Source organism: Orbicella faveolata, unplaced genomic scaffold (assembly GCF_042242905.1).
Source record: "Orbicella faveolata isolate gen_17 unplaced genomic scaffold, um_ofav_v1 contig_47, whole genome shotgun sequence".
Classification (NCBI taxonomy): Eukaryota; Metazoa; Cnidaria; class Anthozoa; order Scleractinia; family Merulinidae; genus Orbicella; species Orbicella faveolata.
Genome location: NW_028301577.1, coordinates 13,073,003 through 13,093,885, shown reverse-complemented (window position 1 = coordinate 13,093,885; position 20,883 = coordinate 13,073,003). Strand labels below are relative to the sequence as shown.

Below are 20,883 nucleotides of genomic sequence, written 5' to 3'. Positions count from 1 at the left end.
CATTGCATGGATGTTTTCGTGGAGGATGGAATAAATGCTTATAAGGCCGCTTGGGTTTGTCCACGTGAGTAAGATCCGCGTCACAGGACTGGCTGTTTCCAGATCCTTCTGGGATTTCCAGACCGGGAGTGATCTAAAAATAACTCAAGAGGGATTCCCTTAGGAATAAGGCCTAAATGATTGATTAACTCTCTCACCCTTCATCGTCTCCTCACCTGCTTCGGTTATTGCACTAAATTGGCTCCACAGCGTGAAAAACAGAGTTTAAACAACAACCGTACCTAGAGTCAAACAAAAGCAAATTCTTCCCTACTTCTGTACCCTTTCGGTAAAATGCTTTTATACTTTGCCACATCATGGAAATGATATTGCGTGACATTTTGAATTGATAAAAAGTCAAGGTTGTTCAGACGGTTTTTCCCAGTATTCTGTAATTTTTCATTCTTCTAAATATATTAAGTCAGCTCTGACAGAGTTGAACAAAATAGGGTATTTTATAGGAATTGTATGTGGTTACAACTGAGCCAAATTAAAAAAAACACGCAGCGAAGGAAACGCGAGAAAATTCACAGTCAGTTTTGCTATTTGTGCTCATGTTGACGTCATAAAAATCGAAAAACACTGACGTTTTCCTTTGAGCGCGCGCAGATTACTTGAGCTTTCGTCCTATGCGCGCGTGCAATCGTAAAATTATAGTAAGCCACCTTAAGCAAATCACCTCAATAGCCAACATAGATCCATGCCTTGTCTAAGCCTCGATTTGATGAAGAGCCCCAATATGACACTGTACATGTCGAAACACAAGTTTCCAAGTTTGAATCTCTGATGACTCTATATGTAATGTTCAAAATGATTACTTCTTTTAATTTGCGAGGAAAAACGAGGAAGAAGAGAAATAAACATTATTAATTTTTATTAATGCAATATTCGGTATTATTTTGTTTATTGAAAATGATGGTCACGTGACTAATCACGTGACAAATTTTTAGACTCCCAGATACTGTATAAGTTGCTGTTATATTAAGAAGCAAGAAATCTAGGTAAAGAACTCCGGAGAAAGCTTAGAAATAAGCATTTTAACTCAGCCTCGTTCCCATGTAAGGGCCTAATCTGTAATTTTTTGACATGCGCGTAGCGTGGTTCTGGGGTAAATTGGGGATGGCTCCATATCAGAAAATGTTAACCTTATAGAGGTTAGTAATCCTGGAAAGTTTCATGTTTTTATCACAAAACGAACAATTCTGGTTATTTTTGGCTCTTAATAGCAGGACTGTAAGAATCATTAAAACTCGTTTCCTTTTCTTCAATTGGCAGTGTGAATTTAACCTTTCTTGATTCAAAATTTGAGCAGGATTGTCGTTTGTCCCCTTTGTCCATTTGAAGTTCCCTTTGGTTAACTCTTTCTCTCTAGCCTCTTTGATTGAACGGAAGAGTTTATTGCATTTATGATTCAGCTGGGAAATATACTTTAAGGCTATATAGACTGGATGGCGCTTGCAACGATATGAAAGACCACTGTTCGAAATATTTCCAAACGTGTCGAGTGGGACTATTGCAAAATAAAAGCTACTTATGAACACTGCTGCATGGAGGATCTGATCGCACTTAGAGGTAAAACGACCTGATTTAGAGAGAAAAAATTCTCCTTTTTATTCCAAATTAAAAAAATAAACACCTAGTTTTTCTTGGAGGTGAATAACAGAGGATATCTGGAGTTTTAGTACCCAATAATCACAACGCCATTATAGCTTCAGCCATATCAATTCAACTCTACATTTCCCATAATCAAACACGTCTCCTAAATGGCTTGTTTTCGTGTTGTGGACGCAGCATGTATACCTTACCTGCAACAATAGTGTATTGCTCTTTGGTGTAATTGAAACAATGGGCCGCTGACACAATCCACTGCGGGCCCACAATCGAGCCTCCACACCAATGAGTGTGATTGTAATTAAACTTCACTTGCCATGGCCAAGCTCCTGGTTGAGCCTTAGTGCCTCCAACGATTCTGGAGCTTCGAGCCTTTGTACCACATTTGACATTTCCTATTTAAGATTTTACAAACAGGAAGTTGAGTTTGTTTTCTCAGTTGGAACGGCAACAGCTCCAAGTGTTTCTGTTCTTAGCTATTTATCTTTCCCACATACTAAATACAACTTTGTTTTGGTCTGCATTCATACTTTCTTTCTTACATTGTTTTACTCACTTCACGTCTTTGAATCACAATTCGGACGCTGTATCTAAATATCCGATGGCTTAAGTGGTGGTTTGCAACCTTATGCTCCAGTCACAGGAGGGAGGAGGGATCATGAGTGAGTGTTGCAGGTAGTTTAAGAGATCATTTTAAAGAAGACGTAATTTTACCAGAAAAAAAGAACTCTGAGACCTTGCAATTTTCAGTTTAATTACAGCGGTTATAAATCACGCGCGACCTTCAGTCTAGACAAAACCTAAGTTTTGGTGGACGTCAATCATCTTCGCCGCCTCCTTGCTGACTGCATGCAAAATTAACAGAAAAAAAGTCTGAAACCTTGCAGCGGTCCACTCGTAAAAATTATCATTTTGCTTTCAGTATGCACTGCCAGCTCACTAAATATAAATTGGCATTAAATATTCCTTGAAATGCAGGCGGGTCGGGTTTTTCAACGGTCATTCGCATGCATGAATGACTCCCAGATAGTGTCGGGTTAAGAAAAAGAAAACATATCTTAAATTGCAAATACTCTACTCAAATTGATGTTTCTCACCTATGTTCATCTTGCAGCATTTGAACCATTCAAAACAGTAGAGTCTGTCACAGCCAAATAGTAACCATCTTTCTTGCACTTGCTAAGTCCACTTTTGTCAAATGAACTCCCTACATTCTCGTTATAGCAATGTTCGTATCTATCTGGAAGTGCGTTTGGTTTACAACATTTGGCCTCTTCGATGTTATGTAACCAATCACCATCAGTCTGGTAGAAACCTTGGACAAAGTAACCATTTGGACAAACAGCCCATGTGTTCGTGCTAACAAGAACAAATATTAGAAAGAGGACTGGATTACATAATATTTGAATATCCGCTGCCGAGACATGGTACCTTGGATAATGTGAGATAACGATTGCAGTACCGGTGTTAAGAATAAGAACAACGTAATGAAGCTAGCGTACTCACTAATCAAGGGCTGCCCACCAGTTGGTGTTTTTACACGACGATGACGTGTCCTGATTCGGAGGAAGAGCAGGACAACATTTTGCTTTCTCCAGTAAACGGATCGTGTCGCTGAATCCCGTATTAGTATTCCTCCAAATCCCAGTAATATAATGCGTCGACGAGTCACACTGAATCCAGCCTTTCTTGTCAAAGCCTCCCCACCAGGTGGCAAGCTTGCAGCCGTCGTACATGCTGCAACATTTGAACGCTTTGATGCAGTACAGTTTGTCGTAGCCTCCCCTGTGGATACCTGTCAGGTAATAACCGCTGTCGTGCAGTTGCTCCAGCCTATGTTGTCGAAAGATAATCTGACCCTGTGGTCTTCATAACAGTGGAGATAACTACTAGGCAAGTTTGTGGGTTTACAACAGCGGCCTTCCTCGATGTTGTGAAGCGAATCATCCTGGGTACGGTACAGTCCCTGAATAAAGTATCCGATTGGACAAACCGCCCAGTGGAAATTCCTGATGAATACAAGATAAGTTGATTTAAGAGGCTATGGCCAAAACGGACATGTTATTGTGTGTACTGAACCATGTCACTACGTAGAAAGATCTTATGACTCCTCTTTTCTTGCGATTGTAACAGACAGCGAGTTCACACTGCTTGTAAATTACCTCTGTCATTTTTTCGTTTGATTCAAGATTGTATCCCAAAACAGCACAAAGAGTTTGTTGAATTCGTTGTATTGAACAGAATTTAGAGATAAAACATTTGCAGAGTCCTTCTCAGGCTAATTGCATTTGTCCCAACCGAAATAATTAAAAACTGAAACTTCGTTAAAAAGTTTCCTGGTTCCAGGTCCCTTAAGCGGTGTTCATTTTTAATAAAATCATGCCCAACACATTTTAAATTTAAGTTTCTTAATAGTTATAAATTTTAACTGATTTCACTAACCTGTCAAACTCCACCCACCAGTTCGCATTCGTACAAGTTGATGCTCTGTCTTGGTTTGGCGCAGGACCCTTGCAACACCTCGCTTCTTCCAGCTGGTCAATTGAGTCAGAAGCAGTCCTGGCATTTCTATCCTACAAACCGGTCACATACTCGGTATTTGAGTCACAAGTGGACCATCCCTTTTTGTCAAACGATCCTCGCCAATTCGCCGTTCTGCATTGACTCCAACAGGTATCCGCCATCAGCAAAATAATCAACAAGGCAAGGTTCAGTTTCATGGTAGTTCCCAAGCCGCCTCGCTGTACCTGTATGTCACACAGACTCAATTAAAATGACTCTAAAATTGTTTTTACATCCTTCATTCCACCATTTCATTTTGCACTTTTATGTCGTCCCATTTCAATTTGGCACCTGATTCCCTTTTACTTGTTGTTTGACATTCCCCAAGTAACGCGTAATATTACGTAATCTTTTGTACCTCCCATTGTACCTTTCCGTGAAAATGAATGAATACACAACCCCGGCCCGCTATTTGGAAATATATACGTTGGGTCTCAAGGGAAATGCAAAATAGTTGGAGATGACAGGGCTTTAGACAGCCGTTGGTGAACTGTTTTTAAAGGAGCTACGGCACGGCTGCACATCTTGAAAAGTTTATAGCTTAAATTTTTCAAGTTCGTAATCCGCGTTAATCTTCTCCATCCTTTACCATCCTTGGCCCTTTATGGTTTATTATTATCTCTTTGGTGTTTTTCTATCTTAGTAAACTGTTTTTTTTTTTTTTTTCTTTTTTCAGGTTTCCTTAAATTTCAAGGTAATTTTGTACGGGGGCCAAAGTAACTCAAAATAACGCGAGTGAGCTCCTTTAAATAATCATTCTAACTACACTCATACGAGACATTCAATGTGAAAAGTTTACTGAGGATGCGTCAGTCAGCCATCAGATTCAATATTTATCTCACAAATTTAGCTAATGGTTCTGAGAATTAGAACCTGTACTACGCCAGATACGAAAAACCACTAAAAAGCCACCCAAAAGAATATTTTCCTCATCTAATGCAGCAGCAAGAGATTCCGAGGAAAGGGTATTCTACAATTATTTACACACGCTGATCAAATCGAAACATAATCATGAAAAATAAGTGGGCGAACACTACGACTAACCGACCTATAATGACTTAAATCTCCCACCAAAAAGCCTTAAATAGCCCCTAAGTATCCTTTGCTACGCCGCGAGTCTCTCCAACGTGTCGTCAGAATAATAATTTCCGAGTCATTCGTCCCTCAATCGTCAGATATTACATTTTCTACCGTGGGTATGAGTTCCGGAGAAAAGATCTTTCAGTGTGAAAGTTTACCATAAGAATTATTGCTTATGGTAGTTTTTCCTCTTTGAAGCAGAAGTGTTTTACTTTTTTTTTAACGAAAAGGGTAATTTCATATTACGCCAAGGTTAGCTCATATTGATCATCATTTATTGCGAGAGCTGTATAAAATTAACAAATACACGAAAGTGCCTTACTTCAATAACATGACGAGTGCAGTTTCGTTTTAACTAACAAGTTCCAAGTTTCCATCGATGTGAACATCGATCATTCTGAACAATCCAAACCCTACTTCGAGCCTTTGACTTTTGCCAAGCTAAGATGCTTACTAAAACTTGAGTATTTTGACTTTGTTTTGCTACATTTTGACTGAGTTTCTTGGCTTTGTTTGGCTACATTTTCATTAAACTGATTGTGGTGTGTTTTTAACAAGCCCACAGGATGCTTTGTTTTCCTTCACCGTGCATCGTGAACTTTACAGTAAATCACAAATAAAGCTTGTTTTAGCGCCCAAGTTGCTATCGCTATGTTATAAAAGAATCAGTTCATGCTTTTAGCTGTGCGTATATCGAGTTATGGATGCACTTGGGAAGTTTGGGGAGCACTCAAGAAGCTAGAGTTACGCCCCTCTCGTGCTCTCTAGACATCCCGCTTGCATCATAACACAATTGCTATATGCGCGCGCTAAGCATGAACCAATTCTTTATTTTTACGTATAGTATAAACTGAAAAATGCAGTAACCTCTGACAATATCGACCCAAGGTATATATTTCCAAGCACCCTACAACAACAAGTTGATTTATCATCTCCACCCTCAATTGCATATCACACCTGTGGTAGACTTGCACGTATGTCATATACTTTGGCACTGAACTGAAGCGATTTTTCCTTAACTGACTTATTTTAGCGCCCGGTTAGAAAGCTATCATTTGCGAGCTGAGGTAGTTTGAACATTCAGTTTTGCTTGAATTCTTAGTATTTGGTTACAAATTTATAAGGCCTGTTTATTGATAGCTGTTTAAGTTATAGTTAACAAATTAAGAAGCCTAAGCCGTGTATTACACTGTGATCTACATTTCTCTGTGATCTACATTTCTCGAGTGTTCTCCAATGTCCCGTGTTTTATCACAGTGTAATATACGGCTTAGGTTCCTTCATTTGCTTTATGATATAGAGGTAATGTAGCGAAAAACAATAGAAGACGCTTTTTCTGTGTTTTATACTCTGATAAAACATGGGTTTTTGACCAATCAGAGCGCGCGCAGGGTCCTATCTATATTTTAAAAACAATTAAGAAACGGTTATGTATAAGAGTAACTGTTGCGCTAAATGTAGTTGGAAAAGACACTTAAATTGACCAAGAGATCTGCCGTTGGGATTGTTATCCCTTCACAGACAGTGGCCTACAAATCAAGTTTACTTCCCTCGATTAAGCTGTTCGTATAGTCATAAGCAGCTGTTTAATCAGCTTGTCTGTGGTTGTTGTGAATATTAAGGTTTTTTATTAAATGAAATTGAATTTCCTTACCTGCGCTGTTGTGTCTTCCATTACAATTGTGTTACGTTTACCGTTCATTTTCAACCATCAGCGCACCGGTTGGAAGTTCTTTCATTTCTGCTTTTTTCTTACTATCTTTCTGCTTTTATTTTTGGTCGCCGACTTCCGTTGAGGCCGATCACGCAACGGGAAAATATTAGCTAAGAGTTTAAGAGCTGGTTATCAAGCTTCTTGAAGTCGTAATGACACGTTCAATTTACTATTTATAGAGTGAAATAATGTTTTCGCTGTGTGATAGAGGCATTTTGAGAGTCGTCGTAGAAGCGATACGATATCATTTCCCGGGGAATCTACCATAACACTTCCCGGATTGTATTTTCTAATCAAATATCTCTTTACAAATTGCTTAGACCAATCGGGTTGCATGTTTTATCTGGGCTGACGCCAACTTTGACGCGAGCACTCGCTTTCCAGTTTTTTCTTGAGTGAAATTGCGGCTTCGGCCAGATTTTTTTTACCAAAAAAAAACAAAAATGTTGTGCAAATAACAAGTCAAGACTTGGTGCTGTGCAAGGCTTTGCTAAGACCATGGAAAAACAGCCAACAGCAACAACAAACATAGAAGCTTGAAGTGTAGAAGGCACAAGAGACCACAAGGCCTGGATGTCTGTTTACTGAAGTTTATTCTATTTCTGCAAAAGAAGGTTGAACTTGTTGCGAACCACTATCTCCACTTGCAGCAGGCATCGAAAGATATCTGAACAATAAAAACTATGGATATGATATTACCCCCCCCCCGGGGGGGGGTGTACTCCCAGAAAAATCAGGCAGGGGTGTACGGCCCGCTTCCCAAAACCCTTACCCTATCTATGACCATAGTCTGCGACATTCCCTACCCTATTTATGACCTGACCAAAACTGCGAAACCCTATTTATGACCTAGCCCTTAAATCAAAACCCTGTTTCAGACCCGCGTTATAATTAGTTCCCTAGTTCAGACCAATGTTAAATTACCGTAAACATAATTTGTGAAGGGCTTTTGCTGATTTTGTTTTCGATAATGTTGAAAAAGTGACTTCTTCTTAAAAACCTACCCATATCAACCCATGCCCTACCCTATTTATGACCAAAATGGCCAAAATCAGCTAAAATCGATACCCTATTTATGACCAAAACAGCTGAAAAACTATACCCTTTGGGGCCGTACATACCTATATAGCCCATATAAGGGAGTACCCCCCGGGTATATTACCCCGTCAGTTGGCAATATATTGCATTTTTAAATTATGCTGTTTATGCTCACATTTGTGACAAAGTTGCGTAACTAACGTTTGCGGTTTTGGAGGCCGATAGCGCACGAAGAAATGATTTATTAAACTAATCTCTGTTTTCCTGCTTTTTCTTCTAATTAATAAACAAATTATAACATGCAAGAGATTGTTATTCTCTTATTACATGTTGAGAATCTGATATATACGCCATTGAACTATCTTGATTGGTCCCCCGTATTAGAGAATATTGGTCTCGTTCTTTTATTGCAAGGTCACTTGCGAAAAAAGAACAAGACCAATATTTCTCAATAAGGGGGATCAAACAAGCTACAATCCTGGCCAAAAGTCCTCGGGACACTTTACAAAATGACAACTGCTGACGCTTTATTTTGAAGTGGGAAGCCATTATTTAATTTGCCGAGCCCCCATCCCCCCAAAACAACGCTGGAATAGTGGGTCTACTTTGGATGAATCAACATCAGCATTGTGTTGGGGGTGGGGAGGCCAGGGGGAGGTGGACAGAAAGACCATATTGGCAAAAGTGCAAAGTGTCCCAACCAGGATTGTAGTTCAATAACGTATTTATTAGGAATGGCCCTTCTAAAATTTTGCAGATAAATAATTGAATCAGTTCTCGGTAAGCGAGCGCCAAAGTTAAGCATATATTTGCATTTTTCAGGCCGTTTTCGTAAAAGCTAACAATAGACCATTTTACAGTTGTCTGCTCAGTGACCTGGCCTTTGAATGGCAGCAACAAAAGCAGTGAGGTCTTTATCAAAGCAAGGTCACCTCCAGCCTCGCTGCCATTCAAAGGCCAGGTCTCTGAGCAGACAACTGTTAAATGGCCTATTATCCTCCACTGGCATAAAGGAAATGTTTCTACTAAAGAAGCGACTGTTTTGTTTTGTGCAACGTTTTGGTAAAGCAGTTTGCCAAAACAATTTCGGAGAGGTTCACCTTAGCGGTCCGTATTGCAAAATTCGGAACGTTCAGAACCTCTTTTCGTCCTGGACCAATTTGCCTTATTCAGTCGTTTTTAATTCCATGTTTCTCAGTGGGTATAAAAAATTCGTCTATGAATTATTTTATTCAGATTACTTATTCATTTATAATTCCTCCACGTTATGTTAAATTATGACCGTTTCCAGCAATGACAATGAGAAGAAATGGAGAAGGTAAGATATAGCCAGACTAAATGTATGCCCTTGAATAAAATTACATTTATTTTAGGATAAAAATGAAAAATTTAAACGATATCAGGCTGTTAACATGTAAGAGTTTATATATATCCAAATTGCAATATTTATATATGTATGTGGTGAGCTTCCGGTTCACTACAATATATGTCCAAAATTTCATTCCCAAGTATCGAAATGATAACAAGACTGAGCTTCATTGGCTCACTAACATAAATTACATGGAAAGTATTGAACACGTTACAAGTTGATTAAAGGAGCTTAATCTTAAGATTCTCCATCCTTAGCCATCCTTGTTTTTTTATGGTTTATCATTACCTCTTTGGTGTTTTTCTATCTTACTGAACTGTTATTTTCAGGTTTCCTACCATTTAAAGGTAATTTTGTATGTGGTCAAAATAACTCAAAATACCGTGACTGAGCCCCTCTAAACAAAATACAGTGGGAAGTAATTATCAGGAACCACAAGGTTTTCGAGTTAGCCACTAATAGCGATTAAGAGTTATTTTTAACCAATAACGTAATGCTAGATTATATTGTTTAGAGTATTGTTCTGACAGTAAATAATTTTTTACTTCTTCCGTAAAGGAAAATGCACTGAGGTCTTTCAGGAAAAGAGAGATATCATGGCAGAAGTCTATTGTCTGATAGGAGAGCATCTTGTTTTCCAATGTACCAAGACGTGGTTTGCAGAAATTATGCTCCAATAAACCCCTTGAGTTGTTTAATTTGTATGTCGGTCACTGACGTATTGAGAAAGGTTGCCGGTCAGACAGGTTTGGTAACTCTTGCTAGACGCCCTTTATGCGACAGATGCATAACCTTTAGAGCATGGAAAAGTGAACAATATTCACTGTTAGGACATCTAGAAGATTTAAGACTAAATAAAGGCTGCAGCTCGTACGCTTATGGACTAGGGTATAGCGGAGTTGCTTAAGGCAAAAAGAAAGATAATATATTTCTTTGTTTTGAAATGAGTGAAATGACACCAATATTTCGTGATATTCGAGAGCAAATATAAGAGATGTGATATTTCCACGATAAAGAACCATCAATCATAATACTCAGATATTTTATGTCCTTTTTCCTCTAGTAGATGGCTCGACCCGTTTATGTTTTGTAACTTTATTTCTATACACCACCCATAACATCTCACCATACCTTAATTAACTTTTCCTAATTCAGAGTTAATTAATGTTTCAAGGCTTCTTTTAAGTCAAGAGCTGAAGCAAACGATTACGTCATCCACGAATATGCTAAAAGCCTGGGCCTCTGAGCAGTCTAGTAGATGATTGACATATACAGTCGAACCATTATTAAGCGGCCGCCTCCCATTTCCCTTAGGGTGGCCACTTAATAAGTGCTCGACTGTAGTAAGAATAACAAGGGTCCTAGAGTGAGTAATGCTTGATGCGTCTAGTACTATATAACTTTACTCACTTCTTCATATATATGCGCACAGCTCGATGTATACATTACAAGCGGTTCTTTTCGACACATTTTCATCATTTTATAGTCATCTTCAAGTTGTAGGTATACGTGAGACAAATTTCTCCTTCGCTCCTCCCATCACTTCTTCGCTTCCTGTTTGTAGTGTCTATGATCACCGCGCGGCACCATTTATTGGCTTGTAAATTGTCCATGTTTCAAAAGCAATATTTCTTATTCTAGAACCGTTTAGACGGTCGACAGCGTATGCTTTTATTTTTTTAAAAAAAAAATAAAGTTTAGGCCCAGTTGTTCGGAGGCTGGATAACGCCATTCACCGGAAAAATCGCTATCCAGTGGATAAGTGTTAACAAAATATTACACGTTATCCGCTGGTTAGCGAGTTATCCGGTGGATATAGAGTTATCCACCTTTCGATCAACCCGGGCCAGACCGATAAACCAATTCAATGCTGTTCAGTAGAAACTGAATAGCGGCCTGAACACAGATTCATTGATTAACTGCCCCTGTGTCTCCGAGGATGGAATCAACACGGTTCGTAGAAGCAAAAAAACAAACTGGTAGCTAATGTTCATTGAGTAATTTTTTCATTACTGTCCTTGTAGGTTTTCTTTAGGTAAATCAAATTGGTTGTTAATCTGGCTATTTCCTTTTTTTTATCTTAGTATTTTTTTCATCCATGTTAACCAGTAAAATAATATGCAAGTGAAGACTCATCATAAACCACAGCGAAATTATTAAGCCTCGAATAATCTCGGACGTTTGCCCTTTTTGATGTTAATTTTCATTCAATGACAAAATGATTCAATTCGGACACTCCGGCAACCGCTAATTGTGGAAAAATTTGTTTGTTCCGACGAAAAGCTCATGTATTTTCTCTGAAATTTTTGCGCGATTAACACAGACACCGGCTGACACATGCAACGAACACTTTCCTGTGATCCAAGTGACCGGCACACTGTCACATAGATTTTCAGTGGTATCGACATCACTTTTCCGAAGTAATCCCGCACGTGATACTCATTGCAGTCAGCGAAGTCAGCGCCTATATCTAACTGCGGCTTGGGGTTAGACGTTTGCCGTTCGCCGTTCAAACGTTAGTCGATTTAGATTGGAGTAAATTGGAACGAATAGAAATCATCCTGTCAATGCTTTGGAAATTGTCAAAAAAAGCGCCAATGTTTTTTTTTTTTTTTTTTTAATAATATGTTTTCTAGGATGCGCAGCTTTCTAAAGAAGTAAAGCAGCATAAAACACATTCTGAGCTCATTCAACTTAAGCCGCCGCCATGTTGGATTTCCACTTAGGATCAGTGCCTTTCTACAAACAACAACAAAAGGCTGGGTAATTGCTTTACGGCCTAAAAACGATAATCAATTTGTAGAAAAAGGGTTACTTTATTCAATTTCAGCATTTTTATGTGGCATAAAATAAAATTTAAGGCAATGAAGGTTTAGGTAACTGACTTATGTGAGAACCTCTTTCTTGACGTTAAACACGCGAATCGAAAACCTCAAATGTGACGTCTGGCTCTGGTCACGTGAACCCTAGCGGTTCGCCGTTCGCGGGAAGGTGGATCTAAAAGTCTCTAATATATGCTAGTAGCTGGTGGTACGACTATGTGAGAAGAGAAGGAATTCGAAGAGTCGAGACGTTTGTTGTTCGTTTGTTGTTCTTTTGTTGTTCGTTTGTCCAAGCTCACAGGGGGTTTGTCAATTCCAGCGGGCTGGATATATATTGACCAGTGTATCTTATGGGCGAAACTTTTAACGAACCTATGAGCACTCGACTATGAGCGAACCTATAAGAAGAGTAGTGAGTGGTAAATGCGAGACTTTGTAAGAAGGCGAGACTAGCGTTTTACTTTACGAGCCTGAGACATTTTGATGACCGAGAATTCAAAGTGTTTTAAAGAGAAACTTGGCGAAAAAACAGTTTTGTTCCAAATCACAAGCTGATGTTTGTGCTAAATAGTTTCAGCGATTTGAAGTTGACAATTCTTTGCCTGTTTTGAATGCTGGGCGTTTCCTTTTAGCTATTTTAGAATTTCAATTTTCCCGATCAGGCAAGGGAGGGTCAGTTCGGGATCATCGCGGAGTTAGCCGGTTCTAGTTAGTTTGTTCTGTGACCTTGCATAACTTATACATGGATAATTCTCGTGTTTCTTTTGATTCTGACGAGTACGTTATTATTCGGAAGTGCGTCGTTTCAGCCAATAAGCCTGTTCCTTATCCCACCTTTAGAGAGTCCTTTAAATCTTTTCCGACATTGTACCGGATATATCTAAATTCAGTACAGACTCTGCCAGATCAGGCGGTGCCGCTTTTGGCCGCAAACTCTCTTGTGTCTGATAGCAACCTGCAACGCTACGGCCGTTGGGCCTCACTCGCGGCCGAGAACACTCAGGTAAAAACAAAAACTGTATTTTGCTGGCACGGAACAGAGGGTTGGGGGCGGGTTTGAGGTGAAAAATGTATAGTGGGATAAGAGTTTGTAATTAGTTGCCATTAGCAGGGTGAGACATTCTACCGTCAGCCTTCGCCCTGTCGTAATGCGAAGGGCGTTTTTCTCTTTCTTCGCCAAGCAAGAATGTTAGTTCCGATTTCCGTTATATTTCTTTAGTGTTGTCATATAATTACATAGCTGTAAGTTCCTATATTTGTGTACACTACGTTTAATTAGGATACCGTAAAACCCCAAGGGTAGCACGACTGCCTTGATCGGGGGCACACGTTCCCCATCCCCTTTTTTTCTCCACCTTCTGGTTTTCAGGGTTTTCGTACCGGTATATCATTTACGCACTTAGTTTTCTCACTTCAGTCTTGGCTGTCCAACGCACCCAATTTAATCACGATATGTGTCGGGATGAGTAATGGACGCATATCAAATATCAGCCATGCTGGTATGCAAGTTACACAGTTGAATATCCAAATCCAAGGAAAGTCAAGCTGGACTGGTACGAGCTGCTGGGTGAATATCCCACTCCGAAAACATGCGTCCCAGCATGGTTAATTTTGAACAATGTTACCGGGTCGTGCAAAGTTCCTATTCTTTGATTTCTAGTATGACCTTAAAAATCGCACAGGTCAACGAACATCAAATCAGTTAAGAAAACAAACTGGTCTCAACGCTTACCGCAATGTGCGCCATCGCTGCCATTAAACAACGTTTTATATTAATTTTTGACGTCGTTTGGACAATGTTGCAATTTCGTCAACCAGAATAAATACTGGACAGGGTTTTGGGTGCACGTGAAATGGGCGCTAAAAGAGTACAGAGAAAGCGATAGTGGGATCGGGAAAAATAACCTGACAGCGGTGCTTTCCGCATCATTTTATTTCTAATTGTTAATACTAGCTACATGGAAAGGTTGATGCTAGGCTAAACGAAAAGACATTCACACAGTTGGTGTCATCACTAAGCCACACTAAGCGCTTGTCCAACTGAGCTTCGTCAAATGTTCATTCAACGTCCGGCTGTGAGACAGACAAACAAAACATGAATTAACTCTCTTCAAATACCAAAGCAACCAACTAATTACATGTACCACGCCTTCCCAAAATCTGTCCCAGTTTCCAGAGTTCCTAACCATCCTTTCTCCTTCTGGATGTGTACAAGGTAATGCATTGGTTCTCTGATCAAAGAAAACAGATTTAAAAGCTGGCTAGGTTTTTTTACAGAACCGTGCAGACCCTTTTTATCACAGGATTGTCTATATGCAACTGTATCTCTCTAACTATATGCAGTCTGTTCAGGACAGCGAGGCCATAATCCACACACCCTCTTCAGCGACATGTCCCGTGAAGATCATGCAAGGGCCAAACCACTCCTCCGCCTGGTCCAAATGTCACTAGAGATAAAATGGTCGTATCCAGGTGGGAATTGAAAAATGTCTTCAATCGTGCACAAACCTATTTTTTCGCTAAATGAATTATTCCACTAGGGACCGCGATCAAATTCTGCGGTCAAATACGCAATAAAATGATTGGAATAGGTAAAGGTAAAGTCTGCATGCGAGCCAAGTGGCCCATCAGGTCGGAGCTTATCCCGGTTTCTGTAGCACGAAGCGACTAGGAGTATTTCTACTCCCCCCTGGATGGGATGCTAGTCCATCGCAGGGTTATCCCCAGCATTAAGTTCGCCGGTACCCATTTATACACCTGGATGGAGAGAGGCACTGTGAGAGTAAAGTATCTTGCCCAAGAACACAACACAATGTCCGCGGCCAGGGCTCGAACCCGGACCGCTCGATCCGGAGACGAGCGCACTAACCATGAGGCCACCGCACCTCCCCAAAATGATTGGAATAAATCAAACAGAATTGCATCCCGCCTTTCTGTTTTACCCTTTTATTACTCCCTTTATAGATATCTGTTCTCCTACAATTCACTCTAGATGATGACTTGATGCCTGTGTCTACATCGGAGTCAAGTCGTCCCAAGTCGTCCCCTAATTGTAGATGACTTGTGGTTTTGATAATGAGACAAAAGCTCATTTCTTTTTACATTGCACTTTGCTTGTTTGTCTCTAAAGTGCATTTGCTAAGATTTTCGGGCTCTCAAAAAGTGGATCTCTCATTATTTGTCTCTTTTCGTTTATCAGTTGAAGAAAACGTTGAGTCCGAAAGCTTTTGTTTTTGATCTAAATCCTTTATTCATTTGTGGAATTATTCGTGTCGTCCTAGTTTAAGTTGTTTGTTTATCTTGTGTAGGTATTAGCCGCCTAGTCGAGCCATCTGAGCTGTTCGGACAAACATATATTAAAATATGTTTTAACACACACACACACACACATACACACACACACACACACACACACACACACACACACACACACACACACAAACAAAACAAAAAAGACATGGCCCAAATCGCAATTAATCTACTTAAATTAATGTTTCTGGTATTGGTCCTCACCTATACGTCCATCTTGCAACATTTAAACCTTTCGATACAATAAAGACGGTTACAGTTTCCTTTGTAAATTCCCGCCAAATAGTAACCTTCATCGCACTTGGTGGTCCCTGCGTTGTCAAACGAACGGCTCACATCCTTGTGTTGGCAACGTCCGTATCTATTTGGATGTGTGCATGGTTTACAGCATCTAGCCGCTTCGATGTTAGATATGCCATTGCCACTGCTCCTGTAGAGTTCTTGGACAAAGTAGCCAGTCGGACATGTAGCCCATCTGTACTTTCTATCATGAAGAAAATTAGAAAGAGGACTGTGTTACATAATATGTAAATATCCGCTCCCGGACTTGGTACCCAGTTCTTCCGTGTATAATGTTACCACGCGCGTAAGGACTATATGTGTAGTGGCGCTTGCCAAGAGTCCCGGAGATCGAGTATATAAAATATGTACGAAATGTTTCAGCAACACAGTATCCATTTTGTGCTGTTGTATGTAAGTTTCCTTTGTAATTTCGTCTTTGGATGTAATTTGTTATTTAACGTTAGTTTCAGAGCCCCGCTGAATACCGCCTAAGCGATTAGGCTTCCTGTTTAAATATCATTATTACGTACTTTATTTGTTATTTATTATATGGAGAAGAGTGTTTTACTGGGAACTAAACCACTCGTAGATTCCATACGCCACTTCATCCGGGACCCGAGTGATTTTCCGTATGTCACCTTTGTGAGTGTCGTATCGTTCAATGACGTCACGATTCCCGCCTTTTGCATTTGCTGAATTGGTTTCTCCATATAATAAAAAGAACATTACACGTTGGCTCGAAGATATGAATTTTATGTTCTCGTGGCAAGAACAATATCTCACTCGTTCGCTTCGCTCACTCGTGAGATATTGTTCTTGCCACGAGAAAATAAAATTCATATCTTCTCGCCACCGTGTAATATCCTCTATTTATTTGTCGCTGTTGTTACTGGTTTTGTTATTGTTGTTATTGTTGTTGTTGTTGTTGTCAAAACTCTCCGTTAGATGCAGTGCATTGAATTGCCAGTGTTTAAACAAGGATCAGTGTAATTAAGCTGACGTTCTTACTTATCAAGGGCTCTCCACCAGTTGGTGTTTTTACACGTCGATGGTGTGTTCTGATTCGGGGGAAGAGTAGGATAAAATTTTGCTTCCTCTAGTAAATCGATCGTGTCGTTTCAGGGATCGCCTATTAGTATTCTTCCAAAGCTCAGTATGCTACAGATACCTGCCCCATGAGGTAATAACCGTTGTTATCATATCACCTGTACGGCCCCGCACGCTATTTCCTGGGAAAACCATAATAGAAACGGTCCCGTATGAGGGTACTTCGCGTCGAAGTGATAAAGCCGTAAAAACGCCCACCGCCATACTAGAAATGCGCACGGCTCCACAAAATCGCCGCGTGTTAAGAACATGAAGAATTCTGTTCCTACAAAAATTCGTTTTGTTCGAAATGAGTGACGAAAGTGAACAAACTGACAGCTACTATCCAGGCGGATTACAATGTATCCGATACAGAACTACCTCAGTTGCCAACTTATTCCAAAAGCACAGAAAGAAAGTTAATACATCTAACAAATGAAGACGTTTACAACTTTATAAGGAGCCAGTATCAAAAGGCGGTGGTCGTATGATAAAGTGCTTATGGACTAAGTGAGGTCGGGCAACTGGGGATAACCGTGATATCTGCTTATTGACTGAGTTGGAGGGCCGTACGGAAACATATTTGGCTCGAGGTCAAGACGCACTGGCCTCCCTGCCCTCAGTCCAGCGTTCAGCTGAGCTCGCGCCAAATATTTTCCTGCCCGGCCATCCCACTCAGTCAATAAATACATAACACAGTTGATTCAGCCTCTGTTGTTGAACGATAATCCGACGTTGCGGTCTTCGTATCAGTGGAGATAACTACTGGGCAAGTTTATGGGTTTACAGTGGCGGCCTTCCTCGATTTTGTGAATCGAATTACCCTGAGTGTGGTATAGTCCTTGAACAAAATACCCATTTGGACAAACGGCCTAGCAAATAGTCCTGGACATTACATTTTATGCAGGTATAAGTGGCTTTGAACAAAATATGAGTGCTAAGTAATGTTTTAGGTTGCTTCATTTATCTGCATAAAAAGTGACCCTTTTCCTACAAATATGATGTAGGTGATTACTGTAATAGAAATTCACACTGCTGGCAAATTACCACTGATATTTGTTAGCTATTTGATTATTTGTTTGTTTGATTCCAGCAGTACATGTGAAAGATTATATCCCAAACAGCAAAAATAGTTGGTCGACTTCATAACTAGTTATATCTTACCGCAAGCGGCGTTCATTTAAAATGAAAGCATCAACTTTTTTTTGCTCAAGCGAGCATTAGTTTAATCGCTTTTAGTTTTTAACACTAACCCGTCTAACACTGTCAACCAGTTGGTATATTCGCAAGTTGATGACGTGTCCTCATATCCAGAAGGAGCCTTACAACACCTCGCTTTTTCCAGCCGCTCAATTGGGTCAGAACTAATCCGGTGACTTCTAAAAAAACCGGTCACGTACTCATATGAGCGACAGTAGGACCATCCTTCGCGGTCAAATGAATCCCACCAATTTGCCATTCGGCAACCTGAACTACGACTACAACAGTCGCAATGCGCCGCAAGCAGAATAACCAACAAAGGAAAACAATCTTTCATGGTGGTTCCCAGGCCACTTCGCTGTACCCGTATAGCATACGGACTAAATTAAAATTGCTTTCCGCCATTTTATATATTTAGTAGTTATTGCTTGATATTTCCCAAGTAATCAAACCTAATCACACCTTTTTGATAAGCTTTGGCGGCATATCAGACCATGGTTCGTATTTTGTGAGACGAAATCGAGCCAAAATAACCATAGCGAGACCCAACGAGCCTGATGTACCACCGAAGGGAACCAAAACAAGGTACGATTAGGTATTGACCATACCATAATGGTTACTTGCGAATTTGGGTGTTATTAACAACTGGATCAAAGGATAATGCAGTTCAAGAGTTTTTAATGGCTTCATCATCATGGTATATGAGCTCTTACGCAATACTCTACAAATCTGATAAACGTAGGCGTATAAGCTCTTGTCCTTAGAAAAACTGAACATTTCAAGGCTTTCGCTGAAGGTGACCATTCATGAGCCGTCGCTGATCATGGGAAAACCATTGGTCGCAACATAGAGTGGGATCGTTTTGACATGTTAGCGTCCGGCAAAACTGACTTTCATTGCAGAATTAAGGAGACTCTGTTTATTCAAGAGCTTAATTAAGCCTTTCCTTAATGTCAATGTCAGTAGTGAGAAGTTGTTGCTTTATTAGCTGTTATTCCTCATGATGTCTAGACAGGTTAACGTACTGCTGCAGATCATTGTTCTTAGTCTAGGTTCCAGACCTCTAATATTTACGATATACATATAGTTTTCAAAAATTTGTAATGGTCACTTTTTATAATGTATGTTGACTAGCATACGAAACGTCAACTTCTGTATTAAAATGCGTTGAAATATAATGTTTATCGCCGCTGTTTGTGTCATATTCTTAAACGTAGGCGTAATTTTGGGGGGGCTTTTTAATTCTTATTTTTATTTTATTTTTTTTTTAAATAGTTTTCTATATTTTGGTGACGTTTGTTATAAAACAATTATTTATTGAGCGGGTATTTAACAATTGGCTATAAATCCAAACTCAAAAAAATCTCTCAAATCCAACGAGCGTGAGAGGAAGAATTGACTGGCTTTTTTTTTTTGATATATACGCGCCCTAAAATGAAATAAAACGCCATAAAAAAAATAAATACGCGTACGCTTTTTGATTTGTAGAGCATGGTATTATTGCTCATGTACCATCATCTCTAAGCTGATGAAAACTCTTGAATTGCATTATCCATAGATCCAATTTTTAATGAGTTTAAAAATACAGTAATGTCTAGAATTATTAATGCAAGGTGTTTCCAAGTTCTCAGAATCTCAAGCAAATGCATTTAAAGGACAAGTCGATTTGTTTCCTGTCTAATCATTGCAGCCCTCACCCGTGGTCTGGTAAACGTCAAGAAACTAAGCATCCTTTTCGTAACTAACTTAATTCAGTACATTTAGATACATTCAGAGTTGAAAACCGTTCAGCTGACACCTAATAATCCAGTTTCAATTTTAACAAGGCCTGTTTATTGACAATAGTTGAACTTGTAGAAACAACTAAGGAACAATTAATATGTATTTTCTGACCTGCGGTGTTGTGCCTTCCTTAAAAAATTGCTAGCGGCATGACGTATTTACAGTTGATGTCAAACCATTCATTTGATGATTTAACACTTGTTTTACATTTGCTATACGCTGTTCCGTTGAACGGTTAAAAAATGAGAAACAAACTAATAAAGCTAACTTTGACGCCCAAATTTAAAGTTCTGACTTGAAGGACGTGACATCTGGTACTGTTCCTATCATATGGGCTTAGGAGCCAGACATCGCAATCCAGAAACATTAAAAAGATGTCATCTTCAAACCGGCGTTCAATTTGAATAAAATTATCAATAGATAGGTCTCGATCGTGCAGTGTTTTACAATTCAGGCTCAGAGTGCTGAATAACTTTGATTTAGCGCTATATTTTATGACCATGTTCCGAGTTTTCGTTATTTGCGGCTGGCGAGATCAGAATTCGAGTTTCTGGTCCAAAACGGAATTTAAGGCGGTTGGCAACAGTTGCCAGCATTTTCCAGAACTAAATTTTGTTGGGTCATTATTACCAATCTATCAGTTGATGCTACAATAGTGGTATCGTTGTTATCATTTTCTTGACACAACAGGTTACCAAAGTAACAGTATGACCTGCTAAAAACACCCTTAATTTTGGTTCAAACTACTAATCATTCAAAAACGAGCTCGCTGACCCCCATTTTTTATTAACGAATTTTGATCAGATGCCAGATCGAAATTTATTTCCTCGTTCCTTGGTATAGTTCATACATCTAGAAATTTCATCAAAATAGCGATCATCTGTCAGTTCATTTATGGCTAGTATTGTTTTTACGATTAACTCGAAATCAAGAACAGAGAATTGTTTTAAATTATCCTAGTACATCCGACCTGGCAAACTCCATCGTTC

General features: G+C 39.6%; 1 protein-coding gene and 1 pseudogene across 1 annotated transcript; both read right to left on the bottom strand.

Moving 5' to 3' along the window:
* Positions 1-3,043: 3,043 nt before the first annotated feature.
* LOC149097226 (uncharacterized) lies at positions 3,044-4,394 on the bottom strand (annotated as a pseudogene).
* A 9,756-nt stretch (positions 4,395-14,150) lies between these two features.
* On the bottom strand, positions 14,151-18,496 carry LOC149097225 (uncharacterized). The gene is made up of 3 exons (XM_089280438.1): positions 18,166-18,496; positions 15,749-16,028; positions 14,151-14,308 (listed from the first exon to the last, which is right to left on the bottom strand). Exons 1-2 carry the CDS (start codon positions 18,447-18,449, stop codon positions 15,749-15,751), a joined length of 564 nt encoding a protein of 187 aa, XP_089136564.1. The 5' UTR covers positions 18,450-18,496; the 3' UTR covers positions 14,151-14,308.
* Positions 18,497-20,883: the final 2,387 nt, after the last annotated feature.